Source organism: Physeter macrocephalus, chromosome 12 (assembly GCF_002837175.3).
Source record: "Physeter macrocephalus isolate SW-GA chromosome 12, ASM283717v5, whole genome shotgun sequence".
Taxonomy (NCBI): Eukaryota; Metazoa; Chordata; class Mammalia; order Artiodactyla; family Physeteridae; genus Physeter; species Physeter macrocephalus.
This window is the reverse complement of record NC_041225.1, coordinates 50,084,181-50,104,192: the sequence shown is the minus strand read 5'-3', so window position 1 is coordinate 50,104,192 and position 20,012 is coordinate 50,084,181. Positions and strand designations below refer to the sequence as shown.

Below are 20,012 nucleotides of genomic sequence, written 5' to 3'. Positions count from 1 at the left end.
TGTTTGCTAGTATTTTGTTGAGGATTTTCACATCTATGTTCATCAGTGATACTGGCCTGTAGTTTTCTTTCTTTGTGACATCTTTGTCCGGTTTTTGTATCAGGGTGATGGTGGCCTCTTAGAATGAGTTTGGGAGTGTTCCTTCCTCTGCTATACTTTGGAAGAGTTTGAGAAAGATAGGTGTTAGCTCTTCTCTAAATGTTTGAAAGAATTCGCCTGTGAAGACATCTGGTCCGGGCTTTTGTTTGTTGGAAGATTTTTAGTCACAGTCTCAATTTTAGTGCTTGTGATTGGTCTGTTTATATTTTTTATTTCTTCCTGGTTCAGTCTCAGAAGGTTGTGCTTTTCTAAGAATTTGTCCATTTCTTCCAGGTTGTCCATTTTATTGGCATATAGCTGCTTGTAGTAATCTCTCATGATCCTTCGTATTTCTGTAGTGTCAGTTGTTACTTCTCCTTTTTCATTTCTAATTCTATTGATTTGAGTCTTCTCCCTTTTTTTCTTGATGAGTCTGGCTAATGGTTTATCAATTTTGTTTATCTTCTCAAAGAACCAGCTTTTAGTTTTATTGATCTTTGCTATCGTTTCCTTCATTTCTTTTTCATTTATTTCTGATCTGATCTTTATTATTTCTTTCTTTCTGCAAACTTTGGGGGTTTTTTGTTCTTCTTTCTCTAATTGCTTTAGCTGTAAGGCTACGTTTTTTTTTTTTTTTTCCCTTTTGCGGTATGTGGGCCTCTCACTGTTGTGGCCTCTCCCGTTGCAGAGCACAGGCTCCAGACGTGCAGGCTCAGTGGCCATGGCTCATGGGCCTAGCCGCTCTGCGACATGTGGGATCTTCCCGGACCAGGGCACGAACCCGTGTCCCCTGCATCGGCAGGCGGGCTCTCAACCACTGTGCCACCAGGGAAGCCCGGCTACTTTGTTTATTTGAGATGTTTTTTTGTTTCTTGAGGTAGGATTGTATTGCTATAAACTTTCCTCTTAGAACTGCTTTTGCTGCATCCCGTAGGTTTTGAGTTGTCGTGTTTTCATTGCCATAGGTCTCTAGGTAATTTCTGATTTCCTCTTTGATTTCTTCAGTGATCTCTTGGTTATTAAGCAGTGTATTATTTAGCCTCCACAGGTTTGTATTTTTTACAGATTTTTGTTCCAGTAATTGATATCTACTCTCATAGCATTGTGGTCGGAAAAGATACTTAATACAATTTCAATTTTCTTAAATTTACCAAGGCTTGATTTGTGACCCAAGATATGATCTATCCTGTAGAATGTTCCATGAGCACTTGAGAAAAATGTGTATTCTGTTGTTTTTGGATGGAATGTCCTATAAATATCCATTAAGTCCATCTTGTGTAATGTATCATTTAAAGCTTGTGTTTCCTTATTTATTTTCATTTTGGATGATCTGTCCATTGGTGAAAGTGGGGTGTTAAAGTCCCCTACTATGATTGTGTTACTGTCGATTTCCCCTTTTATGGCTGTTAGCTTTTGCCTTATGTATTGAGGTGCTCCTGTGTTGGGTGCATAAATATTTACAATTGTTATATCTTCTTGGATTGATGCCTTGATCATTATGTAGTGTCCTTTGTCTCTTGTAATAGTCTTTATTTTAAAGTCTATCTTGTCTGATATGAGACTTGCTACTCCAGCTTTCTTTTGATCTCCCTTTGCATGGAATATCTTTTTCCATCCCCTCACTTTCAGTCTGTATGTGTCCCTAGGTCTGAAGTGGGTCTCTTGTAGACAGCATATATACGGGTCTTGTTTTTGTATCCATTCAGCTAGTCTATGTCTTTTGGTGGGAGCATTTAATCCATTTACATCTAAGGTAATTATGAATATGTATACTCCCATCATTTCTCTTCTTCTTCTGGGACCCCTATAATTCAAACGTTGGTGTGTTTAATGTTGTCCCAGAAGTCTCTAAAACTGTCCTCAATTCTTTTCATTTTGCTTGTCTGTAAAGGTTTTAATTTCTCCATCAAACCTGAATGAGATGCTTGCTGGGTAATCTCGGTTGTAGGTTTTTCTCTTTCGTCACTTTAAATGTGCCTCAGTTATTCTGCTATTGATTCCTTCTAGATAATTTTTAATTTCATTGATTGTGCTGTTCATCATTGTTTGTTGCTCTTTAGTTCTTCTAGGTTCTTGTTAAACATTTCTTGTATTTTCTCCATTTTGTTTCCAAGATTTTGGATCATCTTTAGTATCATTACTCTGAATTCTTTTTCAGGTAGACTGCCTATTTCCTCTTCATTTTTTTGGTCTGGTGGGTTTTTACCTTGCTCCTTCATCTGCTGTATGTTTCTTTGTCTTCTCATTTTGCTTAACTTACTGTGTTTGGGGTCTCCTTTTCACAGGCTGCAGGTTCATAGTTTCTGTTGTTTTTGGTGTCTGCCCCCAGTGGCTAAGTTTGGTTCAGTGGGTTGTGTAGGCTTCCTGGTGGATAAGGCTGGATGTTGTCTTTCTGGTAGGCAGAACCGTGTCTGCAGGTGTGTTTTGGGGTGTCTGTGACCTTATTATGATTTTAGGCAGCCTCTCTGCTAATGGGTGGGGTTGTGTTCCTGTCTTGCTAGTTTTTGGCATGGGGCGTCCAGCACTGTAGCTTGCTGGTTGTTCAGTGGAGCTGGGTCTTAGTGTTGAGATGGAGATCTCTGGGAGAGCTTTCGCCGTTTGATATTACACGGAGCTGGGAGGTCTCTGGTGGACCAATGTCCTGAACTCAGATCTGCCACCTCAGAGGCACAGGCCTGACACCTGGCTGGAGCACCAAGACCCTGTCAGCCACATGACTGCTGGTCTTGCGGAGTCTCCTGGAGAGGCCTGCCCAAAGGTTTTGCCTTTCTTAGTGGTGTTCCAAGTTATGGATCTTTCCTTCCCTTAATTTCTAACTCCACTTCGATCTCCTCTACCCACTCACTTTTCTTAACCCACCAAATCATATCATCTTGGCTGTCATTCTTTCAGGCTTTCCTGCCATTCCGGTTGACATTGGAAGCAGGTGGCTTCTGTGACAGACTAATTAGTTACCTAATAAATAATCCCTCTCAGGTAACCTCATACCTAAAGCAAGTTGGAAAGGATATGTCTTTTCTTCAAGGAGGCTGTTGGGACGTGTGTAGAATCAGAATTACAGGTGGGGGAGGCATTTTTAGGTAAAGACCTTTTACTATCTTTCAAATCTTTTAGTAGGTAGTTCCTTAATTTGACCACTTCTGAGGCTGGCCATCGAGACCAGAGAAGGAGATGGTGTGTTTTATTAAGAACTAAGCTAGGCAGTAATTTGCCATTTTACTTTAATAGCCTAGTGCCTAATCACCTCCATAGGTAAATGAGAAGTTTAAACTTAACAGAAGACAGCTGACTCTTGGAAATTTAGCTGTTATGATGTACCCCAAAATGCAAGTGAAAAAAATGACTAAATGAACACTCAGTAGTAGTCGCTAATTTGTTCTCAAAGTGTTTTTAAAAAGAATTTGTGGAATTATCATTATATGTCTAATAAAACATAACATTATTATCCCTGTTTTATAAACAGGGACATCAGAAGGTTATCATACTGAAGCAGGAAAAGGGTTAGAGACAGAAGAGTTGATTAAAGGAGGGAGAGAGTGTAGGTGCTGGCATGGCTCCCCTCCAGCCATTTCCTCCACCTCCCAGAGGTATAAAAAGCAGTCTGCTTGGGCTTGAGGCATAAGCTGAAGAGTGAAAGCCAAGCGTTCTCTGCCTTTGGTCTCTAGCCAGGTGATGAGACTGCTATCTGTCAGGCCCCTCTAGAGGCTCCATCATTATGAAGTGGTTAGATGCATTTGTTTTGGAGTCAGACAGACCTGCCCATCCCTTCCGCTTGCTAGATGTATGGTCTGCAGCAACGTGAAGTCTCTGAGCCTCAGTTTGGTCATCTGTCAAATGAGGAAAATTATGTCTACCATTATGAGAGATTATTGTGCTAATCCGTAATTGAGCTAATGCATATTAAGAAGTTCACCACTGACCCACTGTATATGCTCAATAAATGGTACTATGATCATTATCCTCTAGGGGGCTTCAAGGGGAACCAGATGCTAGGGTCATTTTCCTTTAAAAAAGATCTTCCTTGGCCTGCAAAATAAAATATAACCTGCTCGCTTTTGATGTATAAGACCCTTTATAACAGAGTCTCAATACACCTTCCTCTCCACCTTCATCTTCTGCATGCCTCCCCACCTATGTGAGGTTCCATCCTCATGGAACTTTTGCTAGTCCCCAGAAATGCCTTTGTATATGCACTCCCTCAAGGAAGTCCTTCAGCTCCTCCTATAGTCCTTTAAGACCAAGCTGACATATCTCCTTCTTGGTGAAATAGTCTCCTTATGCTCCCTCTTCTGCACCCCTACACGTAACCTAGATGGTTGTTTTAAGCCTCTTGTCCTGAGTCTTTCGAACTTTTTTTGACTAGGACCCACATTTTAAAAATACATTTTATCTCATGATCCAATACACGTGTACATATACATTTTTTTTTGTGTGTGTGTGGTATGTGGGCCTCCCTCTGTTGTGGCCTCTCCCGTTGCGGAGCACAGGCTCCGGACGCGCAGGCTCAGCGGCCATGGCTCACGGGCCCAGCCGCTCCACGGCATGTGGGATCCTCCCAGACCGGGCGCGAACCCGGTTCCCCTGCATCGGCAGGCGGACGCGCAACCACTGCGCCACCAGGGAAGCCCTACATATACATTTTTAAAGTTTCACAGAAAGTAATTATCTTTTGCTATGTGTGATACACTCTGTTATTTTCTATTCTTTCTATCTATCCAATTTCACTTAAAACAAATGCTAATTGCAATCCATTAAATTCATCTCATGTTCCTCTAAAGGAGGAGATACCCTGAAGCTTAAAAAAAACCACTTATCCAAAAAAGGAACCCTGTTTCACTGTTGGTAGGAATGTAAGTTGGTGCAGCCACTATGGAAAACGGTATGGAGGTTCCTTTAAAAACTAAAAATAGAGTTACCATATGATCCAGCAATCCTACTCCTGGGCATATATCCTGAGAAAACTCTAATTCAAAAAGATACATGCACCCCAGTGTTCATAGCACTATTTACAAGAGCCAAGACATGGAAGCAACCTAAATGTTCATTGACTGATGAATGCATAAAGATGTGGTGCATATATACAATGGAATATTACTTAGCCATAAAAAGCATGAAATAATGCCATTTGCAGCAACATGGATGGATCTAGAGATGATCATATTAAGTGAAGTCAGAGAAAGACAAATATGATATCACTTATATGTGGAATCTAAAAAAATGATGCAAATACTTATTTACAGAACAGAAATAGACTCACAGACATAGAAAACAATCTTATGGTTACCAAAGGGGACAGCGGGGGCAGGGGGAGAATTTGGGATTAACATATACACACTACTATACATAAAATAGATGGGCAAGAAGGACCTACTGTACAACACAGGAAACTATATTCAATATCTTGTAATAATGTATAATGGAAAAGAATCTGAAAAAGAAAAAATATACATACATATAGAACAATCACTTTGGTGTACACCTGAAACTAACACAACATTGTAAATTAACTATACTTCAATTTTTAAAATGGTTATTAAAAAAAAACCCACTGCTCTAATCCATATCCTGGATCCAGGGCTTCTGTTTCCATGGTCATTTCTGGCTCTGCATTTCTGCTCTTGTGTGACTCTAGATCTGTGTAATCTTGCCTCCTGCAGCGATTCCTTTCCCTATCCTCCAAGTCAGGGGTCCCCAACCCCCGGGCCTGCAGACCAGTACTGGTCCTCGGCCTGTTAGGAACTGGGCCGCACAGCAGGAGGTGAGGGGCGGGCCATTGAGCAAAGCTTCATCCACCGCTCCCCACTGCTCCCATTACCGCCTGAGCCATCTCCACCCACCAACCCACACCCGCTACCCTGTCCGTGGAAAAATTGTCATCCATGAAACCAGTCCCTGATGCCATAAAGGTTGGGACCACTGCTCCAAGTGACTCAGATGGGTAGAACAGTCACTTATCCTTAATTTCTACTGGAAGGCCCCAGTATAATTATAGATATAGCAGATTTACTGAATGCTTATAAGTAATTGGGAAGGGTGGGATTACATGATAGTTCTGAATAGCAGATTAAATTTAATATTGGCACTTCCCCATTCCCAATGAGATGCAAGAACATTTCTGCCAATTCAGGCTCTAGTTGCCTGTCAACTACCTTGTCTTCCTCTATCACCATCTCTTACAGACCCCAGCAATTCCAAAACAAACAAACAAAAAATCCCTCCATGTTATTATGAAGAGTAATTCAATTATATCTAGCACCCTAAGCCCAAACTCGGGTCAGGACCTTCCTTCACATAGCCAAAGACATATTAATGTGCTCTATAAACAACAGGCTTCAGTTCCAGGTCTCTCCTCTACCTCTCCACCACTGGGCTCTATAAACATCAAAGAGAAGAATAGATTTATTTCCTCCATAATATGAATCATGTTAAAAGGCAGATGAAGCCAGAATTAGGGTTCATTTTGTTTTTGTACTTTTTTTTTTTTTTTTTTTTTTTTTTTTTTTTTGCGGTACGCGGGCCTTTCACTGTTGTGGCCTCTTGCGTTGCGGAGCGCAGGCTCCGGACGCGCAGGCTCAGCGGCCATGGCTCACGGGCCCAGCCGCTCTGCGGCATGTGGGATCTTCCCGGACCGGGGCACGAACCCGTGTGCCCTGCATCGGCAGGCGGACTCTCAACCACTGCGCCACCAGGCAAGCCCTGTTTTTGTACTTTTTAATTGAAGTATAACATACCCACAGAATAGTGTACAAATCCTAAGTAGATAGTACAAGGAATTTTCATAAGGTTCACATACCCATGTAACTAGTACCCAGATCAAGAAACAGATGATTGTCAGCTTTATAGCTTCCTTCTCCCAAGGGTAACTGCTATCTGGACTTCTAACATCATAGATTGGTCTTGACTGTTTTTGAATTTTATATAAATGGAATCATGTAATATGTATTCTTTTGTGTTTTCTTTGGTTGAACATCATGTGTGTGAAATTCATCCATATTATTATGTGTAGTCATGGTTCATTCATTCTCATTGTTGTAAAATCTTCTATTGTGTGAACATACCTCAACTGATTTTCCCATTCTACTGTTGATAATTTGAGTAATTTTTAGTTTTTGAATATTGTGAATAGTGCTGCTATGAACAACCTTGTATATATCTTTTGGTGAACAAATGGCCACATTTCTGCTGGGTATGTATGTAGGAGTGGGTTTGGATTACAGGTAAAGATTATAGGTAAGCATATGTTCAGCTTTAGTACACATGTCAGTCTTCCAATGTTCTTATATTCAATTCAGGTTTAAAAAAACAGTGGTTTTCATTATTACACACAGCAATTTATTTTTATTAGAGCACTTACCATTTGAATTTAGAGAATGTATTCATATGTCTGTCTGCCCCACTAAACTGTGAGGTCTTTGAGAAAAGGCCCAGGCCATTAGACTTGGTATTGAGTATATATCCCAAACTCAATAAATATTTTTTGTATGAATGAACAAATTAACTTATAGCACTTCCACAATTTGCCATGAAATATAGGCTAGCTTGGGTTCTTAGAAACCCAATTATAGTAAATGCTATTTTCTTATATATAAAATCAACCAAAATTTCTAAAATACACTTGTATGATTTCACAACCTCTTTACTATATCTGAACCAACCAATTGTTCAAGCCTCTAGCATAAGTTTCTTGGCTCTGGTCCATAACACCTCTCCTGGATCAGACCTGCCTTTGGGATTCCCATCCCCATTTAGTGATGGTATATGTGATGGATGAGATGCAATATGCCTTGAGATGGGATAAGAAAATGCAGACTGGTAATAAGAGATGGGGAGTCTGATGAAATAAGGGCTACATAGGAAGAAGTAAGGAGGAAATATGTCATAGGAAGTATTTAATGAGATACAGGGTAGGGGAGATGCACTGGAGAGATAGGGAGTATTTTCAGAAAAGTACCTTTTTACCAAAGGTTTTAGACACCTCCTGGTCCTAACTGAAACCTGGTTCTCCCCTACAGCTCTCTTTAGTCACTTTTTATTTTCTTGATTTTTATGCCTCTCAGAGTTCAAAGGCAAGGTCAGGTTCTCCTTGATTCTCATTCTGCCCTTCTAGTCCACTCCTTCTCCAACCTCATTAAGGATTCCTACTTCCATGCAGCTTAGGCCATTTAACTGGACTATGGTTTGTCCTTTGTTATTGCTATGAATTCTGAACTTCTTGTCACCTTTTCTTATTCACTGAAGCCTTTGGCAACTGTCTTACAGACTTTCTCACCCTCTAACTCTGATCTTTCACCTAGAAGACTTCACTCCTTTTGTGAAACTACTCAGGCAACACTCAGGAACCTCCTCTTTCGTCCTTCTCTTCCATTCTCCTTCACCCATCTGTGAGCATGGAATTATCAGATTATGATAATTCCACTTAAAATTGTTCTACCTCTGAGACATTAAATTCAGATAATCCATTCTCAAAAAACAACCTTCTAAATTTCCATCCTGGTTACTCAATGACTCATCACCAGTTCATTTTACTTCATTGGGACTTCCAGTCTGTTGAGTTCACTACTATCTACTTACTGAATAGCCCCTGTCTATCTTGACTTCCCTTCCTACCTAGTTTAAATTCCACCCTTCATCCTGCAAACATTCTTGTCACAATAGCTGAAACTCTCATGGCCCACAGTATCACAAGTCAATGTAGGCAATGACAGTTAGTGATGGATGTGTGTGATAGATGCAATAGTGAAAAGAAGAAAGTATAATGAAAGGTGGAGTCTCTAAATAAAGAAAGACTACTTAATGAGATGCAGGGAGAAAATGAGATGTGGCGGAAAGGTATGAAATTAGATACAGTGTATTTGCTGGCAAAACTGAAAACCTGGATTGCCCTTAATTTTCCACTTTTTCTGTACCTACACTCAGGTTACTGGGGAAAATCACAATTTAGCAGATAGGTACACTACAAGTTTATAGTGACAAGTTTCAACAAAAATATTTAGAGCAAATGGTAAGAAAGCATTATATAACGAAACTTGTGGTATGCAGCAAAAGCAGGGCTTGAATAAAATTCTCATCGTCTTAAATACTTATATTAGAAAAGAAGGCTGGGAAATTAGTAAGTTTCTAATTTAAGAAGCCAGAAAAACAGAGTAAACCCCAATACAATAAACATGAGTGTAAATCAATGAAATAGAAAACAAAAATACAATTTAAAAAAGATTAGTAAAGCTTGAAGTTGGTTCTTTAAAAAGAGTAACAAAATAGATAAAAATTAAGCAAGACTGATTAAGAAAAAACAGAGCATCATAAATAATTTCATTAATCAAAATGGAGACATAAGCACATGAATGTTTGCAGTGGCTTTACTCATATCACATATCTGATAAGGGACTACTATCTAGAATATATAAAGAACTCTTACAACTCATTGATAAAAAGACAACTCAATGTTTAGAAAAGGCAAAGGATCTGAATAGGCATTTCTCCAAAGAAGATACATAAATGGCTAATAAGCATCAGGAAAGATGCTCAACATTATTAGCCATCAGGGAAATGCAAATCAAAGCCACAGTGAAATGCCTCTTGCCACCCACTAGGACGGTTATAATAAGACAGGTAATAAGTGTTGACAAGGACATAGAGAAATTGGATGCTCATATGCTGGTGGCTGGAATGTAACAGGAAATGTTTTCCTGCTTAGGAAAACATTCTGGCACCTCTTCAAAAGGTTAAACATAGAGTTACCAATTCCACCCTGAGGTACCCAAGAGAAAATGAAAATATATGTCCATACAAAAACTTGTACAGCAATGTTCATAGCATGTTTAATAGCCCCAAAGTGGAAACAACCCAAATGTCCATCACTACTGAATGGATAAACAAAATGTGATATATCCATATAATACAGTATTATTCAGCCATAAAAAGAATGAAGTATTAGAATACACTATAACATGGATGAACCTTGAAAATATCATACTAAGTGAAAGAAACCAGTCACAAAAGACCACATTATGGTATGACTCCATTTATATGAAATGTCCAAAATAGGCAAATCTATAGTAACACAAAGTAGATTAATGGTTGCCAATGTCGGGGGTAGGGTGGGAATGAATGCTAGTGACTGTGGAGTTTATTCTTGGGGATGATTAAAATGTCCTGGAATTATATAGTAGTGTACAACTTTGTGAATATACTAAACCCCACTACAGTTACACTTTAAAAGGGTGCATTTTATGGTATGTGTATTGTATCTCCCAAAAAAGTCCATAAAAGTATATCCTAAGCAATGTATTTTTTAAGACATAGAGTGCTTGTCAAAACCACATTTAAAAAAATACAAGAATGATAAACTCTACATCAGAATTAGTAGTGTCTCTGGGTCAGAAGACGGCAGATGTGTACAATAGGGGGATACCACATAGTAGATCCTAGTTTTTACCCATGTTCTTAGTCTCAGGCCAAGTGATAGATTCATGAGTGAACAGGTGAAATTAGTGACCTATCCAATTCTGAATACATGAGGTCCATTAAAACAATAAACACAATCTCTCAACATTTCCGGGCAATCTTACTGTGCCTCTGTATACAGCACTCTCTAAATAAACAATTTCAAACTTTATTCTCCTTAATCTACCAGTCCTCCACTATTTCACAGTGGATGTGATTCTTTTTTCCCTCTCCTTCTCCTGTTACATTATAGTAGGTCTCTCCCCTCCTATCTAAGGGCAGTCTCTCTGCTCTAGCTGTGCTTCAGATCCCAGCTCTGCCCTCATTCCTGTTCAAGGACATCATTTCACCAATTATGCCCCTCTTTACTGACTCTTTCCTATCAGTTTTTTTTTTTGTTTTTTTTTTTTTTTTTGCGGTACACGGGCCTCTCACTGTTGTGGCCTCTCCCGTTGCGGAGCACAGGCTCCGGACCTGCGGGCTCAGCGGCCATGGCTCACGGGCCCAGCCGCTCCGTGGCTTGTGGGATATTTTCCCGGACCGGGGCACGAACCCGTATCCCCTGCATCGGCAGGCGGACTCTCAACCACTGCACCACCAGGGAAGCCCTATCTATCAGTTTTTAAAGATGCTCAGATCTCTCTCATTTTAAATAAAACTCTTCCTGACTCCTATCTTCCTACTATGGCTATCTATCAACCCCTGTCTTTCCCTTCGAGGCAAAAATTTATGTACCCTCAGTACATCTCCACTTCCTGATCATCCTCTGCTTCCTACTCATTCCAGCTGATTCTCTACACACCTGCATGTGTCTCAATTCAATGGAAAATTTCCAAAGTGTTTCACTTACCTGTGTAAAAGTTGACACTGAGCACTCCCTCTCCTTTTCGAAATGTTCTCTTGACTTCCACGCTACCTTGGTTACTTCTCAGTCTCCTTTGCAATGGCAATTCCTCTGCATAGATATTAAATGCTCCCAATTTCTCTTAAAACTTGGTCCTAGGTGCTCTGCTCTTCTTCCTTAGAGATTACATTTAACCTTAAAGCTTTAAGTGCCATTTAAAAATTCTGACTCCCAAAATTTTGTTTCTAGCCCATCAGCAATCTGGGACTATCAGAAAGAAATCATCACTAGCTCAGGGATCTATTTCACCTGTTCTAACTTAACCCTTTTTTAGATGACATAGTTTGATTTAAATGGTTGAGGCTGAACTCTCTTATCCAGCATGTTCTCAAAAAGACAGCCATCACATCTGAACTCCATTATCCAGTCTGTTCTCAAAAAACAACAAAAAACCCACCACAGACCGTACTCATGTTCTAGCTCAGTGGTAAATCCTGGGCCAAATCATTCTGCCACATGGATCCTGATAATTTTCCAAGTGCTCTTTCTTGTTTTCTAATTGTATTCTTTAAAAAAAAATAGCATCTTATTTTTGTTGTGTTAGACGCAGTAACTTTTTAGGGTCTCTGAAAAAAACCAGGTTTTTGAAGTTCGTTTTTTCTGTTCTCTATGTTGCCTCATTTTTGTTTGGCTTTTAGTCAAAGGAACAGCCTTCCTTGTTGGCGGCTGTTCTCAATTGTCTGGTATTCCTATACTGTTCTCTTCACATTTTAGAGTGAGGCACAAGTTGATAGGAAGCTCTGTGCACCTGAGGGAGGGGGTTAGGTTCACTGTGGGTGATGAGGAAAGAGAAATAGACTCTTCCTTTGTGGGGCCTTTCCTTGGAGGCAATTCAATACTACCTGAGAAGGATCCTTACTCCTGAAGCATGTAAGCCCAATTGCCACTCCTCTGGAAACAAAGTGGAGTTTCAAAGCCTATTGCCTTTGTGTGCTCCCAGGGCACCCTGACCTACCACAGCACCTAACACCCATCTAATTACTTTATTTTTTTTTAAATTTATTTATTTTTATTGAAGTATAGTTGATTTACAATGTTGTGCCAGTAATTACTTTATAATGTATGTTTTCGTACTATATTATAAGCCCAATGAGACAGAGACCATGTATGTCCTTTTACATATCCCCAGCACCTAGCACAATCCGGGGTACACAGTAGGCACTCAAAAATGTTTGCTGAATGAATAAATGGTAAGAGCTCTGGGTCAGGGGAACTGCAGGGTGGTCTCTGGCAACACTAGTTTTGTTTAGGATGTAGGAACCTTCAAGGATCAGAATCCTTCTACCCAGAGGATTTGAGATTCTGCCTGAAATTTGGATCGAGCCATTTGTGTTCTCCACAGCCCACGTATAGCCTACAGCTCTAAATGTCAGATTCCTCTTCTCTCAGTAGTCTGCTCCTCTGCAGATTAAATGAACAAAATGCATGCCCTTGATTATGGATTATATTGCTTGTTCTTGGTTCTTGTGCTTGCGCACATTCTAGTAATTATGCAAGAAGCTCTCTTATTGATACTGTTCTTTAAGCTTGGCAGACATCCTGCGTAAAGAGCTTACCCTCTGAGGATGGAATGGGCTTGAAATTCTTCTTTGTTAAAGTTCCTTTTAGGTGATGAAATCTGTTCTACTAGTTGGGAAGGAGAAATGAAGTTGCTCTTTGGGGAAGGAGGCTTATATACAGACACGCTAATTGGCAACCATATTTTGACTGACCACATGCCACGCTGGGAAGCATATGGGAAAGAGGGCAGAGGCAGAAAGGACTTGAACATGAGGGATAAGAGAGAGCAGGAAGAAAGTTACCTATAAGGAAGAGAGAAGGGCTCATTATGGGAAGGAGAAAGAGAGGAGAAAGTGAGGCCCTGTGTATGAGCTAGGCTGGGCACAGGCTAAGCTGGTGTAACAAGACCCAACCACACCTTGGCTTACAGAACACAGAGCTTTATTCCCCTCTCCTATAATACTCAGAAGCGGGCAGTCCGGGCAGTCCAGGCAGTTGGGGTGGCTTTGCTCTGTGCAGTCTTTCAGACCCAGAAACCTACTTTTTCTTTACTCCTCCATTCCTTAGGGTGTTATCTTTGATTTCATGGTAATGGCTAGGATGTTTACTTTCCCTTTGTAGGAGGTACTTTAGAGTGCCCTATTCTGTAAGGAAAAGAGGAAGTTCCTGAAGAGTCTAGGGAGGGTTAAAAATAAGCCCAAAGCTCAAAATCTTGAGATACTGAAGGGACTTACTCAAGTTCACAGTTAGGAATATTCCATACCCAAAGAAACAACAGTTAGGTGTTTGCTTTTTCAGAAGAGGAAATGACCTAATATTGTCTCAGTCCGACTCCAGTTTTGAAAACAGGTACTGAATATTTTAATTGCATCTCTCATACCTCAATTTTTATGCAATTTTCTATTTCCTGGAAGAGTCAGGAAAAGGGAAAAATATATAATTCATTTATATTGGTTTTCTATACTAATTATTATTTATCAGATTCCCTTACATTTTAGGAAAAATATAATTTGTAAATATAAAGGACCAGGTTCACAATCACTGCTCTAACTACAGAGAATTCTGATTTCTTTCTTAAGCAAAGCACTAGTCCAAACATGGTCTCTTAAAAAAACAAAAAACCTGTTTTGCTTCCAGCTAACATCCTTATTTCTATCTTTTTATTCAGGTGCATTTTTTGAAAAGAACCCTCTGAAAAACTTCCAACAGCTGGATTTGGCAGGAAATTGTGTGAGCAGTGATGGATGGCTTGCCTTCATGAGTGTATTTCAGAATCTTAAGCAATTGGTGTTTTTTGACTTCAGTACTAAAAGACTTTTACCTGATGCATCATTAGTCAGAAAACTTAGCCATGTGTTATCCAAATTAACTTTTCTCCAAGAAGCTAGGCTTGTTGGGTGGCAATTTGATGACGATGATGTCAGTGTTATTAAAGGTGCTTTTAAACTAGTAACTGCTTAAATAAAGGGTACCCTAAGCCCATGAATGCTCTGGGGACCCCATTACTTTCAGCCTGGTGATTTAAAAATCTTTGCTCATCTAGTCCAAGAGTCTGAAAGTAAATGGCAATCCACTATACACCTAAAAAATATCCTTCAGTGTCTGCCTAACTCACCCCTTCTAAACTTTTTCTTCTTTTACTGATATCAGGATGATGTGTGGCACCATCACCTCCTTAGCTGGCCTCTTCCATGGAAATCTACTTTCTTAGTTTCATCATTCAAATAAAAAGGAGAAGGAAAAGAGGAGGATGCCAAGAAAATGAGCCCAAAGAAGAGGAGGAAATGGGAGGGAGTTTAACTTGACATCTATAAATAGTTCTGGTGTCCCATCACTTCTACTAGGAGTATCAGTTACTTGAAGGGGACTCCTGTTTATCCTTGTATTCCCTTTGGTCTCAAGAATAGCAGGTCACCAAAATTTATATATTGTATGCACATTTACTTAGTACAGGGCCTGGCATGTACTATACTCTCGACAAGCATTTGCTGAATATGGGATAAAGTTACCAATAAAGAACAGGCCAAAATTATTTAAAAGCAGAGAGAAAACTCCATGTATATTCTTTATTCAAACAGTTTAATTCAAACAATTTGGAATGTAAAAAGTATTTTCTTACAGAGAAGCAGATCAGACTCCCCAAAAAGATCAGCAATCTTTAGTTAAGCAAAAAATTGGCAGTTTATGAGTAGCTAAATCAGAGGCTTGAATGAGTAGCTAAACCAGTTGCTGATACATGTATGTAATTCCATCTGTGACTTCAGAGATTAAGGAAGAAAGAAAAAATGGACCCCATTATTTTGTACCCTACGGAAGCTAAGGGTACCCTGCCCTAATCTTTTCCCCACCACCTCCAAAAATAATCCTTCCCCACAAAGAAAGAAGTCTAAGAAAAATCTGTTTAATCTAAACAGATTTAAGTCGAGGCAAATCTGAAATAAACAAAAACCAAAATGGTGTCAACCTGTAGTTTACCCTCTGCTCTCATGGCATCTCCAATTAATGGCTCGGGTATTGGCATAGGTAACACTTGGCCTGTATGTTGAGGTAGTCACTGAAACGAAATACTAGGTACAATATTCCGTTTCACAAATGGGCATATATTCTGCAGATTTAGTCATACTATTTAGAGCTGATAGTTTCCAGATCAACTACTTCATTTCCCACCCTAACTTTACAGATGAGAAACCTCACAGAAGTTAAAGGACTTGCCCATGGTTATAAAACTACTTATATAGTGGCAGCATGAGGATCGGAATCCAAATCTCTTGTCTTCTAGTCCAGTGTTTTTTTCCGTTATAATATAGCAATTTCTCAAACAGGATTAATCACATTCCATGAAGCTTGCTCTTAGTCACAAACCATGGGTCAAGTACTTAATTCAAACTTGCTTCTTTGTCTAGCTTCAAGTAACTCTGTGGCAAGATTTACTAGCAAGGCTACTACATCTAGGCCTATGCTGGGCAAGCTTCTTATTTTCATATCCAGAACCTGGTCAGATCTTGGCAAATAAGACTTCTTTATATAATAATGCCTGGAACAATGTCACCTGAAGCAGTTGGCATTACTGAATTTCAGCAGGTAGAGCCAATTCTTTCAGAACCCATATGCAACTTCTCAAATAGTGTAGGTGGGTCTCAAAGCACCTTTGGAAAGATAATTAATTGCACAGGTGTTACCTCTAAATGAGGAGGAAATAGGCATTTAACATCTCACAGAACTGTGTTCAGTACGTGGGCACTTTAAAAATCCCCTGGAGATGGAGAAGACATGCATAGCATGGCAGCACATACCTCTTAATCATCACTCAGTACACGGCAGTTCTTCAGATTTCATGCATGACCCGAATTCACGTTTAGATGAGGTCAATGGAGGAAAAATCACCCTGTAATAGTAGACCAATAATAGGTATAGTAATAGTTGGAGAACATAAGACAAATGTCAAGGAACAGGTTGCCTTATCACATTTTACAAAGTTTCACTTTCCCCGGCAGTCAAGGTAGCGTGGGCTCTATTTCTTCAGCAGGTCAAGTGCCTGAACAGGGTTGCAGATGTCAAAGACAATGATCAACTCCTCATCAAGCAAAAGTTATTTGGGACATGGTCACTTATTATCACGGGATGACTACAATTCTGCTCGACGGAGATGGCTTCTTAGATGTTTATGATTCTACTGTAAAGAAACAGGATTTGGGAGTGTTGCTCATATTTAAAAGAGGATGAGTTTATTGAAGAAACTTGCAAAATCTAAAAAAAAAAAATCTTCTCTAGATAGCTGCTGATGGCTGGAAATGTCATAAATCTTCAGGAGTACTGGATTCTAGAAAAGTTGAACCCACTCTCAAAATCCATTTTTAAAACCTAATTATAAAACTCATGATAAAATGAAAAAAAATCTCATAGGTAATCTGTGACTGCTGCTTGTTATACTTTTTATAAGTAATGCTGGCCATGTTAGAAAGTCCTTAACATTTGCATTTGGAAAATAATTTACATGATTCTCACACTTCGATTCACTATTTTCAATAAAGCAAAACAAAATAAGTTAGAAACTGCCTAATGCAGATATAACAATACTGTATTCTATAACCTAGGGTCCACTATGTTTTGGTAAAATTATATAATGTAAACTCAAATTGTTCATGCAACTTTGAAAAAAGATTAAATCGTATTACTACGTATGGAATTCCACCTATTTTGGTAATATATGTGATATATTTTGTTAATAAAATGAGAAATTAAAGTCAACCAATGAAAAGGTGACAAAAAAGATAAATCTATCATTATGTCAGTATGTGGTTAAATGTAAGACAGAAAACTGGGATTCCTTCACTGCATAATCACCTAAGGATTTGGTATTTATTTAACCAAAATAAAACACTCTGAGAATGATGGGCCACTTACAAATGTATTGAAATTTTTTAATGAGAAAAACTATTAAAAAACTGATAAGTAAAAATTTTAAATTGTGCCAGATGGTAAAATATGTTTTTAAATTTCTGATAAAAATGTTTGCTTTTACTTTGCAAGACATAATTCAGGAGGACCTCAAAGGAAAATAGAGCAATTATGTTTGGAAAATCTATAAAAGAGAATTTTACTTTTAAAATGGACTTTTTCTTTTCCTAAAATGTGTACTCAAGAAGCATGTTTATAAATTTCACTGAAGAAAGTATTATATTTTTAATAATGTGACAGATCCACTCCATCAAGTGGCTCTCTTATAAAGGTGGTGTTATATCACACTGCAGTCAACTACGAAACCAAAGATAGCAAAATTCAAATTTAGAGAAACAGCTTTCTAAAGGAAGCCTATTTAAAGCCTATAACATTTAGAAGGTTCTCACTGCCCCAAATACATTTTACAAAAATATAGTTTCATTGGTTTCATGAAATGTGAACAAACCTACTATTCACTAATTAGAGTAAATGATTGAACAGTCGATGCAACGTTGGATTACTAAATAAACTGAAAGTCAAGGAGTCAATATTCCTCATAAAAATAAATTAAATTACAGTACATCATGGTCTTGGTTGTCCAATTCTATTGTTAGTTCCATATCTACTTGGTATATTTGTAAAAGCAGTCCTGAATCCTTGGGTTGCTCCAATTCCTGGAACTCCAAGTCCTTGATTAAGCATGCTGCTATAAGGTGTGTGTCCATGATTAACACCCAAACCATAAGGTCTTGTTTGAGTATTAAGAAGAATAACTGGGCTCACGTTTTTTCCAGGGGTGTTAAATGAAAATTCTGGAGGTGGACTACTGGGTTTAGCTGGAGTTGATGTAACAGGGTTGGAATCGTCAGTACCCTTTAAAGGAGGCATTGGGATTATGTGATGATCTGAAAAGTTTAGGACATTGGCTGCAACAGGCCCAGACAGTAAGGCAGGCCTGATCCAATCATCCTTGAAAATCTGAACAGTCAGAGTAGATACTAGTGTGTACAGCCTGTTGGTCACATGAGCAAGAACCATTTGTTCATTTGCATCTCGTCGAATTCTCACATGAACAGATCCAGCCTAAAAGGGACAAAATCATATGAAAGAGACTGCTTAGAATTATACTACTGAAAATTCCATTAGAAATGAACATTTTATTTATGATTTGGTTGTAACATTACTTGGTATTTTCTTTAAAACAAGAGAAAACAATGTCTTGATATTCCTTAAAGACTACTTAGTAGTAATTACCAATGGTAAAGAGTTAATAAAATAATTTATGACTCTAAATAAAATGTGACTTTTTAAAATATTAGAAAAAGAAATCCATGTAGGAGGAAGGCAGACATGTTGTAACGCAAGGCAGAATACAAATGAAGTATATGGAAAATGCACTGAAAGGGCAGAGAAGGCAGGTATTAATTCAATTGAGGAAGACTTCAAAAGAAGATGGCATTTGATCTGGGTTGGTGGTCAAATGAAATTTCAGAAGGCAGAGACAGGCATTCTAAGCTGAGGGAACAGTAATTAAAACCCATGGCATGTTTGGGCAAGAATAAGCAATATTATTATATAAAAAGAAGTACAATATTTCAGGGAGCAGAAAAACAATGAAAGAAAAGACAGGAAGAAAAGGAAGAGGAAAGGAGGAAACATAAGGAAAGGAAGAAAAGAAAGAAGAAAGAAAGATAGGTCAGGTAATAAAGGTAAAAAGAAAGGCTAGGAGGGGGTTCTAAAAACCATGAATAAAGAGTTTTAGTTGCAGCAATCAAACAGAAGAAAAATAATTAGTGTTCAGAAAAATTACAGTTATGGATAATTGCTAATTAGTTAGGAAATGACTGTAACAGTGTAGGTTAGAAATGAAGAAGGCTGAGAGACAGGACAGATATAGTGGGACCAGAGAGGGACAGATGGATTCATGATATTCCATGGGAGATCTTAATTCTCAACTGGATATAATGAATGAGGGAGATGAAGTCATCAAAGACGATCCCAAGGTTTCTAGCCTAGGTTACTAGGATAGAGAGCACCAGGCATTACAATGATGGTTAGAAGTATGCTGATTAACTTGATGTTCATCATACATTTTGTCTTTAAAAGATAGTAAAATAACAGGTACAACAATGATCATAGTTTGATTAAAACACACACAGAAAAATATGAAGCATGATATCACATGATCATCTCAATAGATGAAGAAAAAGCATTTGACAAAATTCAACATCCATTTATGATAAAAACTCTCGACAAAGTTGGTATTTAGGGAACATATATCAAAATAATAAAGGCCATTTATGACAAACACACAGCTAACATCATACTCAATGATGAAAAGCTGAAAGCTTTTCCTCTAAGATCAGGAATAAGACAAGGATGCCCACTCTTGACATTTCTATTTAACATAGTATTAGAAGTCCTAGCCACAACATTCAGAGGGGAGTAAGAAATAAGATGCATCCAAATTAGAAGGGAAGAAGTAAAATTATCACTATTTGCAGAAGACATGATACTATATATAGAAAACCCTAAAGACTCCACCAAAAAACTATTAGAACTAATACATGAATTCAGTAAAGTTTCAGGATATAAAACTAATATATAGAAATCTGTTGCATTTCTATATACTTATAATGAACTATCA

At 38.5% G+C, this 20,012-nt stretch overlaps 2 protein-coding genes across 4 annotated transcripts in view; one reads left to right on the top strand and one right to left on the bottom strand.

Moving 5' to 3' along the window:
• NLRC4 (NLR family CARD domain containing 4) overlaps positions 1 to 14,870 on the top strand; it is a gene marked incomplete at its 5' end in the record, with an annotated part of 33,086 nt that extends 18,216 nt beyond the window's left edge. The window contains one exon of the mRNA XM_028496909.2: positions 14,094 to 14,870. Coding sequence (XP_028352710.1) covers positions 14,094 to 14,386 — 293 coding nt within the window. The remainder of the gene's footprint in view (positions 1 to 14,093) is intronic.
• The window catches only part of SLC30A6 (solute carrier family 30 member 6), a 70,023-nt gene that overhangs the window by 15,370 nt on the left and 34,641 nt on the right, over positions 1 to 20,012 (bottom strand). For 2 of the 3 annotated variants that reach the window (XM_007102466.4, XM_024118913.3), the window contains one exon: positions 15,002 to 18,448. In XM_007102466.4, the coding sequence (XP_007102528.2) occupies positions 17,948 to 18,448 (501 nt within the window). In that variant the 3' untranslated portion in view covers positions 15,002 to 17,947. Of the gene's footprint in view, positions 1 to 15,001; positions 18,449 to 20,012 lie in introns of those variants that run through there. The other variant, XR_008618873.1, reaches the window with a different exon arrangement.